The sequence below is a fragment of the Bos javanicus genome, chromosome 6 (assembly GCF_032452875.1).
Source record: "Bos javanicus breed banteng chromosome 6, ARS-OSU_banteng_1.0, whole genome shotgun sequence".
Lineage (NCBI taxonomy): Eukaryota > Metazoa > Chordata > Mammalia > Artiodactyla > Bovidae > Bos > Bos javanicus.
In genome coordinates this window covers 93,716,840-93,736,105 of record NC_083873.1, presented here as the reverse complement: position 1 = coordinate 93,736,105, position 19,266 = coordinate 93,716,840, and the positions used below count along the sequence as shown (strand labels likewise).

General features: G+C 41.9%; 1 protein-coding gene and 1 long non-coding RNA gene across 2 annotated transcripts in view; both read right to left on the bottom strand.

Moving 5' to 3' along the window:
* LOC133249758 (uncharacterized) overlaps positions 1–15,817 on the bottom strand; it is a 475,012-nt gene extending 459,195 nt beyond the window's left edge. The window contains exons 1-2 of the long non-coding RNA XR_009737088.1: positions 10,460–15,817; positions 9,984–10,106 (exon numbers count right to left, since the gene is read on the bottom strand). This is a non-coding gene — a long non-coding RNA (uncharacterized LOC133249758). The remainder of the gene's footprint in view (positions 1–9,983; positions 10,107–10,459) is intronic.
* Positions 15,818–17,664: 1,847 nt separating this feature from the next.
* On the bottom strand, positions 17,665–18,381 carry LOC133249751 (translationally-controlled tumor protein). The gene has a single exon (XM_061420573.1). It carries the CDS (start codon positions 18,265–18,267, stop codon positions 17,749–17,751), a length of 519 nt encoding a protein of 172 aa, XP_061276557.1. The 5' UTR covers positions 18,268–18,381; the 3' UTR covers positions 17,665–17,748.
* Between the last annotated feature and the right edge of the window lie 885 nt (positions 18,382–19,266).

Below are 19,266 nucleotides of genomic sequence, written 5' to 3'. Positions count from 1 at the left end.
CTTTCCAGTTTCATCTTAATGAGAATCATACCATCTCCCTAACCTGCTGCTACTGCTGCTGTTAAGTCGCTTCAGTTGTGTCCGACTCCCTGCGATCCCATAGATGGCAGCCCACCAGGCTCCCCCGTCCCTGGGATTCTCCAGGCAAGAACACTGGAGTGGGTTGCCATTTCCTTCTCCAGTGCATGAAAGTGAAAAGTGAAAGTGAAGTCACTCAGTTGTGTCTGACTCTTCATGACCCCTTGGACTGCAGCCTACCAGGCTCCTCCGTCCATGGGATTTTCCAGGCAAGAGTACTGAAGTGTCGTGCCATTGCCTTGTCTGTCTCCCTAACCTCCTTGAGGATTATTTTAAAAATTGAGTGGCAATTGCTCAGAGATCTGAAAACAGGTGTGGAAAATGGGCAGGAACAAAGGGAGCTCAGGCAGCCAGAGCCACAAACACCATCACACTGAACCCCTGTAGCAAAGGCGCTGCTGCCCCACCAGTGGCCTCCGGACAACTTCCCTTTGGCCACCATCACTGTCGCCTCCAGTGCAACTAGCACTACTGGGATGAACTCTTGTCTAAGTCTTACCTTCAGCTACAAGTGTGCTGTGTGCTCATTCGCTCAGTCATGTTGTATGACTCTTTGTCACCCCATGGGCTGTACCCCGCCAGGCTCCTCTGTCCACGGGATTTCCCAGGCAAGAATGTTACCAGTGGCTTGCCGTTTCCTCCTCCAGGCAATCTTCCTGAACTCGTGTCTCCTGCATCACAGGCGGATTCTTTACCACTGTGCCACCTGGGAAGCTTTTCAACTATAAGGAAGGCTAGAAATGCATGCCTCTGATTTTTTGTCTTTTATGGTAGGAGATTAGTCTATAATCCAAATCGTAGGAAAAAGAATGGAAACTCCCTCACATACAGGAGAAGATTAAGGTGCTGGGTCCACAAGGACTCTCTCTTGACTATTTCCACAGTCTCCTAAATTGTCTCACTGCCTCCAGCCTTGTTCCCCTCCACCCCACTGTCCCTGATGACATCAGAGATACTTTTTCAAAGGAAAATCTGATTTCTGCCACTGCTCTGTTTAAAGCCTTCAACCATCCCCTCCCCTGGATGCTGGAGCTGTGCTAAGCCATTTTAATCACGTCCAACTCTTTGCCTGCCAGGCTCGTCCATCTATGGGATTATCCAGGCAAGAGTGGGTTGCCATGCCCTCCTCCAGGGGATCTTCCTGACCCAGGGATGGGACTGTGGCTCCTGCAGCTCCTTTATTACAGGCAGATTCTTTACTGCTTGTAATTCTTTACCACTGGGGTAGCTCCAGATGTCTATGTATGTGTAAGTTAAAATACCATACAGACACTTAAAACTCTGCCAGGATAATGCTGTAGATGGATGCATGGACAGCCTGTGGTTAGTGGAGATGACCACTGAGCTTGCCTAGAGCATAGCGTCGAGTTGCAGAGGGCAAGGACCAATGTCAAAGAGCAAGAAGTAGCCAAGACACAAATTCACCCCTCAACCCCAGTTTTTTCTGGATAACATGCTCCTGGGATTCTTGTTTTGACCCATGAATTTCTGAAAGTCATTCAAATGAATACACTGGAATATTTTGCCTGATAACCAAGGTGACCTCACATCAAATTATATCTAATTTATTTTTTAATTCAAGTATAGTTAATTTACAATGTTGTGTTAATTTCAAGTATACAGCAAAGTGATTCAGATATATATACTTTTTCAGATTCTTCTCCCTTGTAGGTCATTTCAAAGTACTGAGTATAGTTCCCTGTGCTGTATAGTAGGTTATTGTTGCTTATCTATTTCATATATAGCAATGTGCAGCCATGAAATTCAAAGATGCTTACTCCTTGGAAGAAAAGTTATGACCAACCTAGATAGCATATCGAAAAACAGAGACATTACTTTGCCAACAAAGGTCCATCTAGTCAAGGCTGTGGTTTTACCAGTGGTCATGTATGGATATGAGAGTTGGACAGTGAAGAAAGCTGAGCGCCGAAGATACCGGGGTCCAGCCCCAGTTGGATCCAGGGATTCCATCGGGAGGACGGCGTTGGCGAAAGGATAGCAAAGCGGAAAAAGAGACAGAGGCTTGAACTAACTGGTTAACGGAGAAAGCCAATAAAACCTGTGACATCAGGTTTGCATTGACCACGGAGGCCACAGGCGCCCTCTCAAACTGCAGAAAGTGCCCCACCTTAGGCACTTCTCGAGTGGGTCTTAGAAGCCCGGGCAAATAAGTGGTCTCAGAGGGCTCCTGTGCTCCAAATTAGTCATCCTGAAGGAAGAACAGAGAAGAAAAGGAGAGAAAAGGAAACAAGAAAGAATGACATGGGGAGACCAAGTCTGATGAGCAAGGCCGACAACTTTATCTTCCAAAGTAGTTTTTATACCTTAAGTTGTGCATAGAGGATAAGAGGGGGTGTAGAGTCATGCAAGGTCAGCAGTCCTTGACTCTATATCGAAGCCAGGCTTTCTTTCTGCAAACTTATCATATGCAAAGGCTTTAGGTGATTTACATCATCTTCTGGCCAGGAGGTCTGTTAACATTTTATGACCCTTTCTTCTGAATAATGGTTAGTCAACCAGAAAACTTATTTTCTCTAAAGGCGATTATTCTAAAGTCTGAAAGCATTAGATAAAGTTGCATTCCTATAGGGCAAAAGTGTGGTGGGTTAAAACAAGAAAAGAATTAACTCAAGGGTCCAAGTTTACAAACATTAAAGCTACTACTTACATTTCTATATACCAACTATATTAATCAATACACTCCCAGGGACACAGTAGGTAAGGGATATGGAAACTTGGCAGCAAGCATTAGCTCAACAAAGAAATCCTCTACCAGTTCTATTCTAACAATTTCAACTCTCTGAGAAGCTCTGCACTGTTAGAATACCTTAAGCTTCCCGTGCCTCTCGTGGTTGGGAGGCTGTGAACAATCACATGCATAGCTGCAGGAGTCCAAACAAACCTGTCAGGCAAGCTAGAAAGTCATCAGAGGGGTTTGAATTGAAACACTCCTATTGTGCCCAGGAGACTTATTAACTAGAGCTCTAAGTTGATTTTCTTACAGAGAAAGGTGGTTGGGGATAGCCCCCCGTGAATGTCAGAGGAGTTGGCAAAAGTCATAAAATAGTAAAACAGACAGATTCTGGTTTTGGGGTAGACGCTCAGGCAGGTTCAGGGGGCCCCTCAAGCCCTGACTCCCCTTGCCCGTCAGGGCTCTCCCGCATGACCTTGTCTTGAGTGAGAACTCCTGTGCTGGCTCCCGGCACGCAGAATTGATGCTTTTGAACTGTGGTGTTGGAGAAGACTCTTGAGAGTCCCTTGGACTGCAAGGAGATCCAACCAGTCCATTCTGAAGGAGATCAGCCCTGGGATTTCTTTGGAAGGAATGATGCTAAAGCTGAAAGTCCAGGACTTTGGCCACCTCATGCGAAGAGTTGACTCATTGGAAAAGACTGATGCTGGGAGGGATTGGGGGCAGGAGGAGAAGGGGACGACAGAGGATGAGATGGCTGGATGGCATCACTGACTCAATGGACGTGAGTCTGAGTGAACTCCAGGAGTTTGTGATGGACAGGGAGGCCTGATGTGCTGCGATTCATGGGGTCGCAAAGAGTCGGACACGACTGAGTGACTGAACTGGACTGAACTGAACTGAATATGTATGTAGAGTTTCCCTGATGGCTTAGTCGGTAAAGAATCCGCCTGCAATGTGGGAGATCAGGGTTCAATCCCTGGGTTGGAAAGATCCACTGGAGTAGGGCATGGCAACTGACTCCAGTATTCTTGCCTGGAGAAACCCCATGGACAGAGGAGCCTAGGGGGCTACAGTCCCCAGTGTTGCAAAGAGTCGGACACAACTGAGTGAGTAAGCACGGCAGCACAGTGTATATGTTAATCCCAATTTCCTAATTTATCCCTCCCCCGCTCTTCCCTTTGATAACCGTAAGTCTGCTATCCATTAGTCTACTTCTATTCTGTAAATGAGTTCATTTGAGCCATAGTTTACATTCCACATTATTAGTGATATCATATGATATTTATCTTTCTCTGTCAGACTGACTTCACTTAGTATGATCGTCTCTTGGTCCATCTATGTGGCTGAAAATGGCATTATCTCATTCTTTTTTATGGATGAGTAATATTCCATTGTATATATGTACCATATCTTCTTTATCCATTCATTTGTTGATGGATGTTTAGGTTGCTTCCATGACTTGGCTATCTTAAATAGTGTGGCTATGAACACTGGGATGCATGTGTATTTTAGAATTAGAATTTTCCCTGGATGTATATGCCTGGGAGTGCAATTGCTGGATCATATGGTATAACTCTATTTTTAGTTTTTGAAGGGACTACCTACTTTAGGAAAGACCTGTATGCACATGGACTGGGAGTCAATCACACCCATGACAGTGCACACTCATGTTATTCTTCCATTTGTAGAAATAATCTCCCTTTTGTTTACCAAGGGACAGCTACTCAGCTTTCAAGAGTCAGCCGGCTATGCGGATAAACAAAGTTGTAAAAGGATTCAGAGTCAACTGTTAAGATTAGTTCCCTCTGGGCAAGGAGAATAGGGTGGGTGTGAAGAGGACGTTTCACTTTATGCTCTTCTATATTATTTGAATTTTTCACACTCTAGTGTATTATTTTTATAACTGGATTTTTAAAAGTTAACTCGAAAGTTAGAGAAATAGTGGTGACTCCTTCTTTGCTATTTTCCTTTTGCCATTTCTTTTAAAAATAACCCAAAGTGTCTTGTAAGGAGAACACAAAAGCCATCAGGGAAATGAAAAGTAAAAACACCTTAAGTGACTTCAAAAAACCATTATTATATTAAACATTATTCAGAGCTGTCTCCTCAGAACATTATTAACTAAAATGTAAGCAACAACACATCAAAGGCTAGAATAAATAAGTGAAGAATAAATAAAGATTGTGTTACACGGCCTTTCAGTACACAAACAATGCTAATAGCGACCACCATAGGGTCATTAACCTTCACACGTTTTTCCAGCTAAATGTCCAGATGACGGGACAGCATCCAGGCTTCCCAAGAGACAAGCCAATCTGTTCTGTTTGTCTTCTATCCTGTGCACGCTGGATTTTAACACACTGTTCTTTTCAAATGTGCATCAACTGTATTTTCTCATTTGATTTTCATTATAACCCTTGGGAAATAAAGACAGTTATTGCTTCTTTGCTGATGAGGCAAGCTCTTGCAGGTTTTGATGAAGCTAGGATGAGGCTTCTGGTCTCTGGACTATGAATGAAGTTTTCTCCAAGCTGCCTCATGGGTGTCCCCAAACCACAACCCATGCGTGTCATTTTAAGTGTTATTCTAACAACACTGGAGACTTTCAACTCATTCTCTTCCAGTGCTATTTCTTCCACAAAATGAAAAATTGAATATAAATAGTCAAATAGAATGAATGAATGTGTGTGTAGTGTTTATTTCCTCAGTCAGGATATAAGCTCTGTGAGGGAAGGACCATGCGCCCCCACCCCCTACCATTCAGTGCCTGGCATATAGGAAGCACACAATAGACCTTTGTTGAATGAATGAACCACAGACCATCAGCTACTGTATTAGGTAGGACTCTCTCAGGTGCAGATTCCTCATTTAAACTGGTGTGAACAGAGAAAGACTTTGTTGATGCGAGTATCTAGAAAATTCAAGAATCAGCTAGCTCAGTCATAGCTCCATTGAGATTAGATTAAATTTCTTTTCTCCCTCTTCTTCTTGTCTTCCCCTTTCCCCTCCTCTTTCTTGCTGTTCTTTCCTTCCCTTTTTCTTCTGATTCTTCTCTCTCTGTCATCCTCTCCCTCTGTGGCAGGGCCTTTGCCATCTCCTCTGTGGGTTGTGAAGTTGGTAGCTAGTGGCTCTGGGACCTCTGGTCTAGTTTAGCATCCCAGGAGAAAGTAAGCATATCAATTTAACTTTGCATCATATCTTCATTGCAGGAAAAGAAAATTTTAGGATTGATCAGATCTATGTCCTATGTGGGAGTGAGGTACATTTATCGGCAGCCCCTCTGGAGGGGGACATGGCAACCCACTCCAGTATTCTTGCCTGGAGAACCCCATGGACAGAGGAACCTGAAGGGCTGCAGTCCATAGGGTCACAAAGAGCTGGACGTGACTGAAGCGACCTAGTCTGCACTAGAATCATTCGGAAGGGAGAGTGTTATTTGTCCAGAGCAAGGGATGCCGGGCACATGTAAATATAGCCCCTCCATACACTTTCAAAAGGAATTTTATCAAGAAGTAAAGGAGAGGCTGCTTTTACTAGAAAGAAACTTTCAGTCTCTCAAATGAAGCTAAATGATGTCTTCTTAAACCATTTGACTGAGGTCATAATTTTTCAAAAGATAGACTGAACTTTACGCTTTGAGTACCAAGGTGTTAATAAGTCAAAGAGAGTAATAAAGATAAGTCTACTCACAACCTTCATATCTATCTCTTCAGCAAAACAGAGGACCACAGTGACTGAGAGTAAAGGTGCTCCTTGGTCATTAGACCACAGGATGCAGGTCCCCAGTTCATGGAGAAAAATGTGCAGGCAACACGCTCATTTTTCTCTTAAGTGAAAAAACACAGAATGTTCCTCTGGCACATGGCTGCTCGAGCATTGAGGGTACTAATATTGCTGTAGCTTTGATCCTTTTTAAAAAAAAGTACTTTATTTTTGGCCATGCCTTGAGGCATGTGGGATCTTAGTTCCCTGACCAGGGATCAAACCTGCACCCCCTGTGTTGGAAATGCACAGCCTTAACCATTGAACCATCGGGGAAGTCCCTGCAGCCTCGATTCTTAAAGGGAGGAGGGGGATTTAGTTTTGAGCATTTATTGCTGTGTCCAGGCCCCTTGTAATGATCAGTGTTTAAGGGGAAAAAAGAAAAAACCTTTTCTTTTCAATTTCTACCTTTTATTGCTCTGCTTTTATGCCCTTTCCATATTGGCATGAAGTGCCTGAGAGTGCAGCTGTTTTGTAAATGAATGAGAATGACTGTGACAGGTCCCTCTTCAGATGTCCAGCAACGTAGGATCAGAGACTGAAAAGCTATTTATAATACAGAAAGGATTAAGCTAGCTCTTTTTTCCATCACAGCTTTTTTATTTTATAAACTGGGTCTTAAGACATGAACTTTTTCAGCTTTTTAAAGTTATAAATATATATGATTAATAAGAAAAGCACTGAAGGAAATGAAAACAACCTCACATCCTGTACTTCCTGACATCCTCTTTTTTGATTTGGTGAAGTTTCCTGTCATTACTTTTCAGCATATTTATTTTTAAGGAAGTTCCTTTAGCAAGAAGATTGAAACCAGCACCCTGTCCCTCCTCACTCAAACACAGACATGCACACCTTGAAGAGTTAGAAATGTGTATTGCAGTGTTCTTCAAAGTATCATGGCCATGATATACATCCTTAGTTGTACACTTGGGTATTTGGGGAGAAATGGAGAGGACTCTTAACACTAAAGAGAAAGCAAGACGTATCATATTCTAGATTTCTGCATTTCTTACAGTAAAAAGGCTATGAGATAAAAATGTCACAACTGTCACGAGTTACTACTGTTAATAATATAATTTCTTGAGCTTTACTGAATTTACTTAATTTACTGAACTTTTGCTAGGTATCGTTGCTGTGCTAAGTGCTTTACACACACACACCCCATACACACACGTGCCTGCATGCTACCAATCTGCCATGTGCTTCTGATTCTAAAGATCAGAGTTTATGCTGTGGATTAAGGCTGTGTTTTTGGTGGTCATGATCCACTAGTGAATCATGAAATTAATTTAATGGGCAGAGATAACCTCAATCTTATAACATTCTTGTGAAAGGATTTATATTATCACTAATTTACAGATGAGAAATGCCAGACCTCAGAAGGTTAAGTAACTCACCCAAGTTCACAGAGTTAGTAAGAAGTAAGAATGTGGAGCCTTTCTGTCTCCAAAACCTTGTCAACTATTAAGGGTATGTCACATCATTTAACAATTAATAATGAGTAGATGACACTTGTCCAACTTTTTGTGACCCCATGGATTATAGCCCGCCAGGCTTCTCTGTCCATGAAATTCTCCAGACAAGAATCCTGGAATGGAAAGCCATTCCCCTCTCCAGGGGGTCTTACTGACCCAGGGACTGAACCCAGGTCTCCTGAATTGCTGGCAGATTCTTTACCATTTGAGCCACCAGTGAAGCCCATAAATATAATTCGACATAGAAGGAGAAGACCTATCTCCTAGTATATTCTGTAAGGAAGAGCTTGAGGCTTGAGGATAATTAAGCAGCCTGCCTTGTTTTGAATATAGACTTAAAATTAAAGTGTGTGTGTATGTGTGTGTATATTAGAGTTGTGGGGGGAAATTCATAGGACTTGGTACCATTAACAGAAAGATAAAAAATCATGAGCAATTTCTTAAGCAAAGAGAGTTTTTTACTTTTAAAAATTGATAATCATATTTTATATTTACATAGCACTTTACAGTTTATAAACAGGGCTTTCCAGGATATAATGTGATCTTGAAGCATTCTATGGACTCTATACGTGCAGCCTTTGTCGGGTACAGGCTGCAAAAATGGTTACAGCTGATAATGACTAGTTATCAACAGGAAAGCTAACATATTTTGGACACAATCCAATAGTATAAAAATGGTGCTCACAGATAATCTGCTGTTGTCAGATTCCCAGCTCTTTTAAAGAAGGAGCAAAGCCAGCAAATGAAAGATCAAACAAATGTATTTAATAAGTCCTAAAAGTTAAGCATACAAATCCAATCAATAAGTTCACTCTGGAACATCAACAGCTCTTGAAGAAAAGACCTCTAACTTTTGGGAATAGCTGTGATGGTGTTTGTTAAATACTTTTGTCATTCAGAAAGAGATCCCCACATTACTAGGATCGTGTCAGTTGCAGTATTCCCTGTCTCTCTTACTCTTTGCTTTCTCAGAAAAAAGATATTACAGAAACTCACACAAACTGAACCCCTCCAGTTGGTGTTGGCTGCCGTTTTATCAAAGTTTGAGTAAGACCTCGACTCCCCTCAAAAACTTCCTTGTGTGATTGTCATATTGCCCATTAATTTCTTTTGTGGGTTAAGGCCCTGTTTGGGGTGGTCACAACCTCCCCATGAAGTCACTTTGGCAAGTAGAGACAAATTGTTTTTAAAAGTATAACAACAGAATAGAAAAAGGTCAGAATGTATCACAGGTAGTAAAGGTCAGTATGGAGCAGGGGAGGAAATTGCTGGGAGGTGAGAGGTGTTGAGAGACAAAGTGCAAGGTGGAAAAAGGAGGAAAACTCCCCCTGTTTCAGAGTGATACCTGGTGGCAGTCCTACTCTTTTGATCCTGGCCGTGGACTAACAAGATTAATACATACCTGTGGGTACCGCTGGTGGGACGAAGGGCAAAAGGGAGAGGAACAGAGAGCAGAGGCACAGAAGGCAAGGAAGGGAGTGTCAGAGAGGGATAAAGTGAATTAGAACAAAGGTTGGGGTTCATATGTGAAAAGGAGAGAGGGAAAGAAGAGAGGGTAAAACACTAAGAGATGTGCAGGATGAGGTTTGGCAGGTAGATTCACTCTGTGTTAACCTGTGGCGGATTCATGTTGATGTATGGCAAAACCAATACCATACTGTAAAGTAATTAACCTCCAATTAAAATAAATAAATTTATATTTTAAAAAAATGCCGTCAACTGCGGTAGTATAAACTCGACTTAAATGGCTTAAACAACAAGGAAGTATCTTGATTGATCTACTGGCTCAATGATGTCATAAGGACCACTCACAGCTTTGACATCATTCTGTGCCTCTTGTTGGATGCAGGATGACTATACTACTGAGACTATGTGCTCCCTTGCTTCTGTGCAGGAGGAAAAGGATGGATAACTGGGATTCTCTGAATAGCAAAGGATAACTTCTCAAAATCCTTCAGCAAACTTCTACTTACACATTATTGGCCAGAATTGAATCGCATGTCCATTTCCTGATTGGTTGACTGACAGAGGGTTGCATTGCTTAGACTGATCAGACATCTCTCTTGCACTAGAATCAATATCTTCTGGGTACATGGCTAGGTAAGAGGAAAGCAAAATTGAGGTTCTTTTGGGAAGAAGGGAAAGACATTTTGAGAAGAAGGGAAGAACTAGAAGAGTAGTTCACTATATATGAAAACGCCTAAAAACACTGGTAACATATCCTAATAATTCCAGTAGATTTGATATTGAACATTTCTATCATTAAAACAGTTTCATTTTTAGGGGCCTATTATGTCATTTTCTTTCTCTTAGAAGAAGGCCTTTAGGAGATATTTAAGTGAAAGCAAAGAAATCAAGCACAGAGAGCTTCTATTTTCTATATATCAATACTTTACCACCAAAAGAAATCTCAAATTTTACTCAAAAATAATATGCTGTATTCACTTACCAAAAGACAATGCACAATGATTGACTTCTGTTGGATAAAAAACATCAGAAGAGAAAACCACTAGCCATTGTGTAGAGCCTACTTCTCACTCTCTTTCCCTCCCCCACTCAGAAGTTAGACTTCAGCATTATCCTCATGTGTCCTTGCCAACTTTCTGCATCATGACACAAAGACATTGCTGGTTAGGATCATTCTAGCCTGAAGAAAGGCAAGCACAAAGCCAGCCAGGCTTAGATGAAATGCACACTGTTTGCTAAATGGCCGTGGTGTTTTGAGGGTTCCCTTCATGAAAGACTAGCCTAAAGTCAACAGCCCGCAGTTGCTCAAATCTGGGCTTTGGTTTCACTGCCACCATCCGCCACTTCCCCACCCAGGAGAATTACAAAATTACAGCTAAGTGGTGTTTTAACTACATCCCCAGGGGAGTACTGAGTAAGAAGTAAAGCATTCTGGGTCACCAATAAATCATTTCTGGAAAAAAAGACATTTCAGGAAAATTAAACAAAGCGTAGAAAAGCCTTAGCTTGCAATCTGTTGTCACAGAGTTTGAACCATGACTTTCCTCCCTGCTTAGACAAACACCAAGCAGGAAGCCCTGAACAGGAAAAAAAAAAAAAAAACCAGGACTGTCCACAGCCATAGAAGAGAATAGCTAACGATGACTGTCACTGTGACTTCATTGCCCGTTTAAACAAAATGAAGGCAGCTAGTTCTTTAACCCTTTCCAATTGAACCTCTGACTATTTTCAGAAGTTCTACAGTGGATATGCAACAACTCAAGAAATCCAATGAGCCTGGAACATGGGTTTTCAGAGTTGCTTCAGATAGTTTAACCAGCTTCCCCTAGTGCCCTGGCTACACTGTGCATGTAAATTGCTCCCCTTGGGATATTTACCTGTGGTAAGGTTCATGGGTAAGCAATGTGCATATCTCATTCATCAGGATTTGTATTTACATTGTGACATTTGAAAACCAGACCATTCTTGTGTGCACTTTGTGATTTTGTGTTCTTGTGCACTTGTGTTCACTCTGGTGAACTTTGCTAACATTCTCCTGCCTTTCTTTCCCTCTGCTGTACAATTCCAATGCTTACTTGTCTATTCATTGCCACTGTCCTACCATCCCGCAACAATGTCAGCCCAAATCTATTAGCTGAGCTCACTGTTGGCTGGCTCCATGGCAACCAGCTGAAAATATTATAGGGCTTTCCCCATGAGCCCATACCGAGCAAAAGCACATGACCACTTCTTTCTATTTTAACATTTGTCTACCTCAAGAAGAGCTGGGCAGAATTTAGAAAATATTTTTCAGCTGGAAACAGAAATAATCAAACAAGTCAAATGTTGGCTGTTATTTCTTTTAGATGTCTGTGTCGTCATTTAGTCGCTAAGTCGTGTCTGACTCTTGTGACCCTAAGGACTGTAGACTGCTGGGCTCCTCTGTCCATGGGATTCTCCAGGCAAGAATACTGGAGTGGGTTGCCATTTCTGTCTTCATTTAGATGTCTTACTGATTGTCATCTCTCTGTAATGAATGATTCATGCCATTCACCTTGAATCCATCGTTTATGTTATCTGAATTTCTATTTTGCACTTCCTAAAATTGACAATGCTAGGATGAATAAATTCTTACTGTAGGTGGGTTTCCAGTCAGCCAGCTGATATATTTGACTAAATAATTTTGTTTATAAGACGGTTTCAAAATACTATTTTAAAATTTCAAAACCTCCTTGGGACCTGAACCAACATTTTGAAGCAAACCTATTATTCTCTTCTGAGAGTCCTTCCAGCTTTAAAATACTATGAATTTATGAATCTATGCTACTGTATTTCTGGGTCACTATTTTTCATAAAGGTTGAAGGAATTAGTTACAAATTGACCAGGCAATGCAAATCTATGCATAAAGCAACAGAATAGCATGATTCTGTCTTTCTGTAATAATGCACAAAATAGACCTTCCATAGCTATTTCTTGAGTCTTGTCAACTTTACATTTTTCAATTGCCAGTTTGGTAATTATAAAAGCTCTAGGTAGTGGTATTCTCAAATTGATGGCTTATTTTATAGAAATATATTTTATGGCTTATGTAACTGTAACTGATTCCCATCATTAGAAGGGAATTTCTCTCCTTCATGATCTGGTAGAGTGAGATATTCCTATCATCCTACACAGGGTCTCCTTATTTAATTATGCATGCGCATGGCTTTAGAGAGGATTACTAGAGTACTATTTTTCCTTCCATTATACAGAAGTCAGATCTTAGAAGAGTGAAAACCATGAAATTCCTCTTCAGGAATCTTTGAAACCAGACAAACAAACAGAAAAGCAAAAAGCTTTGCCCCATTTGACCTTGACCAGGCTAGTTGGATTCAATGTCTTCTCTGCTGAAGTCCAGGCCCTTGCGTAGTTGGATCTAGACCAGGTCATACACTTTGTCCCACAGGAGACAAAAGGTCTCCTTATCCCTTTTGATTTTATAGGCATTGCCCCATGTCCTTCTTAATAACTCTGCCAACTTACCCCCTCAGTTCTCTAACCACATTTTGAAGCTTGTTGCCTGGTTCATATGTCAGACTCCTGACTTCCAGTAACCTATTGAGTCACGCCAGATACACTCAGCCAGGTGTCTCCTTGGACACCCAGAATCATCATCATTATCATCATCACAACAATATTTCATACTGATGCCTAAGTGCCAGCTAAGCTGTATGCTTTATGTAAATTATCTCATTTAAATCTTAAAACAACCCTATGAGGCAAGTATTTTTCTGGGCTCAGGTTATTAAAGAAAACACATAGCAAACAAGTGGTAGAGGCAGGACTTGCATCCAGGCGGTGTCTTTGCTATTTCTCCATCTCCTCCCGAATCTTACCCAAATGGAGAACTGAATGCGAGCTGCTTGGGTAAGATCCAGACTTCCTTACCATATGGTGTGTTGGCCAATCGAGGGGAGGGTATACGCCAGCTGCACAGAACGTTTCTGCCTTCTCATAGTCTTCTCTTCATTCTTAGTGGCAAGGGGCTTTATTCATTTCCTTTGTGTTCAAAATTAGCCTTTTACTTTTCATCCACACAATACGCCACAGAGTGCCCAGATTGCATTCATTATGAGCTATCATGTCCCTTGTCACTTGTTTACAAGGGCTCTGGCTTGGCCTTAGCTTTTAGGTGAAGTCATCATAGAAAAAGTCAAGAGCCACAGAACTAGGGTTTAAAAAATGACAAACATTGTAAGCATTCATTTTCTACTCCCACAATCTTTATTTTCCCATTTTTGTTAGTTGAAAACAAGAACAGTAAGACTTCTTAGAAAATAGCAGATCTTTAGAAATACTCACAACTATCTATACACAAAGGGCAAATATACTCACTTCTACATCCTCACTCCACACAAACCAGATAGTAGTAAAAAAGACATGGAAAAGTGCTTTTTATCTATAGGTATGCTACAAAAACATACTCACATAAATGAGCAAAAGACGTGAATAGCAAACACTCGCTTACTTTTTTTAGCTTATAAACCAAAAACACAAAAAGACTAAAGTGGGGATTCAGTTAAGAAGCTTGTGCTGACTTTTAACAGGTAGCATTTTCAGTAAACATCTCAGTCAGTCTGAACAGTGATATTACAAAACAAGAGAAAGTCCCTCTAAGAAACTATCTTGCCTCATGGGATTTCCCTGGTGGTCCAGTGGTTAAGATTCCAGGCTTCCAATGTAGGGGGCACCGGTTCGATTCCTTGTTGAGGAACTAAGATTCCCACATGCTGCGAGGCATGGCCCAAAAAAAAAAAAAAAAAAGAAGAAGAAACTATCTTGCCTCCTGGAAAAAAGCAAGCAATGCAGATAAGAATTCTACTCAGAGTTGTCAGGGTGTGGGGCAGAAATATTGTTAGGTAAGAGAACGGCCCTCTCACTTAGTGAGAATGATAAGAAACACAGCAAAGGTCTAACGTTGGTAGGAAATGAAATATCTAGCTCCTCATGTGTCTCTGAGTTCTGAGCGACAGAAACAGGAAGGAAGAGTGAGCAATACCCCAGTTTGTGTTGCATTTGGCCTGTTAGGAAACCACACGATGGGTCATGTGATAGACTCCACTCTCTGCTCTTGCCTCAACCCTCTGCCCCATGGAATCTTAAACCACATTGGATTTTGATCAAATGAGCAGGATGGCTAATCCTGAAAGATAATTACACAACTGAACACAAGGTTCTGGATGTCATGGGATCTGTTTTGTAAATAGTTGTGTTGTGAGCCCTGGAGGAGGGCATGGCAACCCACTCCAGTATTCTTGCTTGGAGAATCCCCAAGGATAGAGAAGCCTGGTGGGCTACCATCCATAGGGTTGCAAAGAGTTGAACACAACTGAAGCAACTTAGCACACACGCACATGTTGTGAGCACTTGTAGCATAGTAGGTGCTCAGTAAATATTCGTTGAATGAATGAATACACATCTAAGAGCTCAATCATTTGACAGCTTGAGAAATATTTTGGGGTTTTTTGCTTGAGAAATATTTTGGGGTTTTTTGCTCTTCACCTAACCAGTGATGACCAAAAATAAAATTTTAAAAAAGAATGAAAGAAAAAGAAAAGAAGCAGAAGACATCATCTGTCATTTGCCATGGCAGCTGAGTTATTTTGTTCATATTCAATTTGAATTCGTATCTTCCTTGCAGAAAAGGTGCCAGAAGATTATAAAGGAATAACTGTGTGTTTATATGTGAGTGTGCATTTGTGTATGTGTATGTGATCATTCATATTGATGTAGGTACGTCAAGTCATAGGAATACAGTTGTATCTATGGTTGACCTTTGTTAACTCTTCATTAACCGTCCTGAAAGACTCCTAATTTTCCTGATTTAGCAGTGATTATTTAGAATTACAAGAAGAGAAGTTGAGTGATGAACAAAACAGCCCATCCCTGCTAATAACACAGCTCAGTGGTAACAAGAGAAAGGTAATCTGGGAGGTCACCCCTCCCCTCCAGAAATCTCATGACATCTAAATTGGGAGTTGGTGGCCATGTAAACAAATTCAAATTACCTTCCAGCAAAAACCTCAAACTACTTGTTTGGATGGTTTCGGCTAGAAGACATGAATCCGGATCAAAATCTAAAGCCACAGGAGTACTGAAATAGCTGAAACAGAGATGTAGTCATTACAGGAAGCTTAGGAAGGTTCAAAGGAGGTTAAAAAAAGAAAGAGAAAGAAGAGGAAAAGCTGCAGCAGGAGAAGCTGGTGGCATTGCCCGTTCCTGCTGGAAATGTTGCTGAAAGTCTCTGAAGAGGAAGGGGAAGGAGCTTTAGGTGCAAAACAAGCAGCCTAGACAGGGACAAAACAGGAAACAGGAGTGCTGATGAAACTGAACTGTAACTTGGGAAGGGCAAAAAGCCTCAAAGCCACATGGCTGTTAAAGACACCGGAAGAGGGCAACAGAAAATTAGCGAGGAATGAAGAGTGAACTGTGGATTAAATAACGCATTGAGACAGATAATGAAGTCTCAAATTTCCTATTGAAACGACCTGGAAACAGACTCAGTCCTGCTCCAGTCGTTCCAGGAGTGTCTTATTGTACTAAATTTGCATTGGATCAAACATTGCTTGAGGAACTTCCCTGGTGGTCCAGTGGTTAAGACTTCACTTTCTAATGCAGAGGATACAGGTTTAGTCCTTGGTCAAGAAGCTAAGATCCCACATGCCTCGTAGCCAAAACACCAAAACATGGAAAAAAAAAAAAGCAGAGGCAATATTATAACAAATTCAATAAAAGACTTCAAAAAAGGTCCACATTAAAAAAAAAATCTTAAAAAAAATATTGCTTGAACTAAATGGACCTTCAGCTTAGGGAAATTCTTTTGTTGTTGATGGTGGTGGTGGTTTAGTCGCTAGGTCGTGTCCGACTCTTGCGACCACATGGATTGTAGCCTGCCAGGCTCCTCTCCCAGAGAAGGCAATGGCACCCCACTCCAGTACTCTTGCCTGGAAAATCCCATGGATGGAGGAGCCTAGTAAGCTGCAGTCCATGGGGTCGCTGAGGGTCGGACACGACTGAGCGACTTCCCTTTCACTTTTCACTTTCATGCATTGGAGAAGGAAATGGCAACCCACTCCAGTGTTCTTGCCTGGAGAATTCCAGGGACAGGGAAGCCTGGTGGGCTGCCGTCTATGGGGTCGCACAGAGTCGGACACGACTGAAGCAACTTAGCAGCAGCAGCAGCAGCAGCAGCAGCAGCATTTAGTACTTTGCCCATGCTGACTTAAATAAAGAGATAAACTGAAGCAAGCTCAAAAAATGAGTTTGTTCAGGAAGCACAGAGGAATTGCAAGTTGAGACAAGCAAACTGTAGTGAGCAATTGGAGAATCTGTTGAGGGTCTGGGGTAGCTTGTATTTATGTGCAGGGAATGGAAAGAGGAGAGAGTTCAGTTAGAGTCAGTCAGGGATCAGAAACAAAAAGAGGTCAGCCTTGAAAACTTCACAAGCAGACAAAAATCAGTTCAGTCTCACAAAGGTCAGTTCAGCCCACTTTGTGAGACGAATCTGACCCAGGTCATCTGTTCATACCTGTAGCAAAATTTCACAAGTTTAAGAAGAGGTACTGCTGATCGACCCCACCCCAGTTTGAGACAATTCTGATACTATGTTTTACTGTAAATCAGGCATTTATGGGAGATCAGTCTCTTAGTTTTTAAATTTTGCCTTCCTAGAGGGCATCAGAGAAGGCAATGGCACCCCATTCCAGTACTCTTGCCTGGAAAATCCCATGGATGGAGGAGCCTGGTAGGCTGTAGTCCATGGGGTCGCTGAGGGTCGGACACGACTGAGCGACTTCCCTTTCACTTTTCACTTTCATGCATTGGGGAAGGAAATGGCAGCCCACTCCAGTGTTCTTGCCTGGAGAATCCCAGGGACGGGGGAGCCTGGTGGGCTGCCGTCTATGGAGTCGCACAGAGTCAGACACGACTGAAGCAACTTAACAGCAGCAGCAGCAGCAGAGGGCATATGCATGAAGTTCTTCATTTTCTATCCTTCAGTTCTATTTTATTTTTTTTATTTTATTTTTTATTTTTTTTTTTTGAGTTTAAATGCGTTTTATTTTTAGACAACCTACATGACACGTTTTCTCATAAACAATGCCTCCGCTCCAAATAAATCAACGTTCAAAACAAATGAAGAGCTCGAGATGACATCAGTGCCATCTGTCTAAGTCCTGGTGTTGTGTGGATGAAAAGCAGTGGCCAGCCAGTTATGACGACAGGTGATTGATCCAAAGTAACTGCCAACTTTGTTAACATTTTTCCATCTCTAAACCATCCTTAAAGAAAATCATATATGGGGTTACACCATCCTCACGGTAGTCCAGCAGAGCAACCATGCCATCTGGATTCATGTTTTCACCAATAAAGAACTGATAGTTTTTGAAATTAGCAAGGATGTGCTTGATTTGTTCTGCAGCCCCTGTCATAAAAGGTTTTACTCTTTCTGGTCTCTGTTCTTCAAGTTTCCCTTTGATTGACTTCATGTAATCTTTGATGTACTTCTTGTAGGCTTCTTTTGTGAAGCTGGTTTCCTGCAAGTGATGGTTCATGACAATATCGACACCAGTGATTACTGTGCTTTCGGTACCTTCGCCCTCGGGGCCTTCAGCGGAGGCATTTCCACCAATGAGCGAGTCATCGATGTTACCCTCTGTCCTACTGACCATCTTCCCCTCCACCTCCAGACACAGCCCGTCCGCGACCTCCCGGATCTTGTAGATGTCGGAGAACATCTCGTCATGGCTAATGAGGTCCCGGTAGATGATCATGATGGCGACTGGAGGGAGGCGACAGCGGCGCTGGCTTAGCAGGAGCCCGGAGCTCAGGGCGAGCGCAGTGCGGCCAGAGCGGCGCTCGGGGGGAGGGGGGAGCGGGCGGAAAAGCTTCAGTTCTATTTTAGATTGAAATTCTTTCACGCTTACAATATGGGTAATAATCACTGAATTCTCACAAATCTTAGACGGTAGGTATTATTACCACCTATGGTCTCTAGATGATGTCTCTCAGGCTGTATGATTCGTTGAAGATCAAGTGGCCAGGACAGAATACTTTCAAGGCAAGAATTTCTCACTCTTGACTCCAAAGCTTATGTTCTAGGGTACCATTCTATTTTGCCTCCCAAGTTATAGTATATGATTTTCTACTAAATATAACAGAGCTCCGTTTGGCTCATTTCCATTAATATTTGCTCTATTTATCAGAATTGCTGTTATTTTTTTGGCCAACCTTTAGAGAGAGAAACAATGGGTGGTAAAATGCCCAGAATTAAGGAGCAACCCAAGGAAGAAAAAAAGTCTAAAGATAGTAAGATCTTGAGTGGTAGGACACTAAAGCCAGCTCGGATATTATATAGAGTTCAGTTCTCTGTAATCTATAATAGAATAACTTATTGAACCTCCAATTGAAAGTTTTGCCAAAACTATCCTGCTGCTAAGTCACTTCAGTCGTGTCCGACTCTGTGCAACCCCATAGACGGCAGCCCACCAGGCTCCCCCATCCCTGGGATTCTCTAGGCAAGAACACTGGAGTGGGTTGCCATTTCCTTCTCCAATGCATGAAAGTGAAAAGTGAAAGGAAAGTCGCTCTGTCGTGTCCGACTCCTAGCGACCCCATGGACTGCAGCTTACTAGGCTCCTCCATCCATGGAATTTTCCAGGCAAGAGTACTGGAGTGGGGTGCCATTGCCTTCTCCAAAAACTATCCTAGTAAGCGACAAAAATTCTTTGGCCAAATAGGGGATGATTAGGAGTCTTTTTTCTTACATTTAT

Excerpts from the sequence above, each read along its gene's own strand:
- LOC133249751 (XM_061420573.1), bottom strand. The coding sequence starts at position 18,267 with ATGATCATCTACCGGGACCTCATTAGCCATGACGAGATGTTCTCCGAC.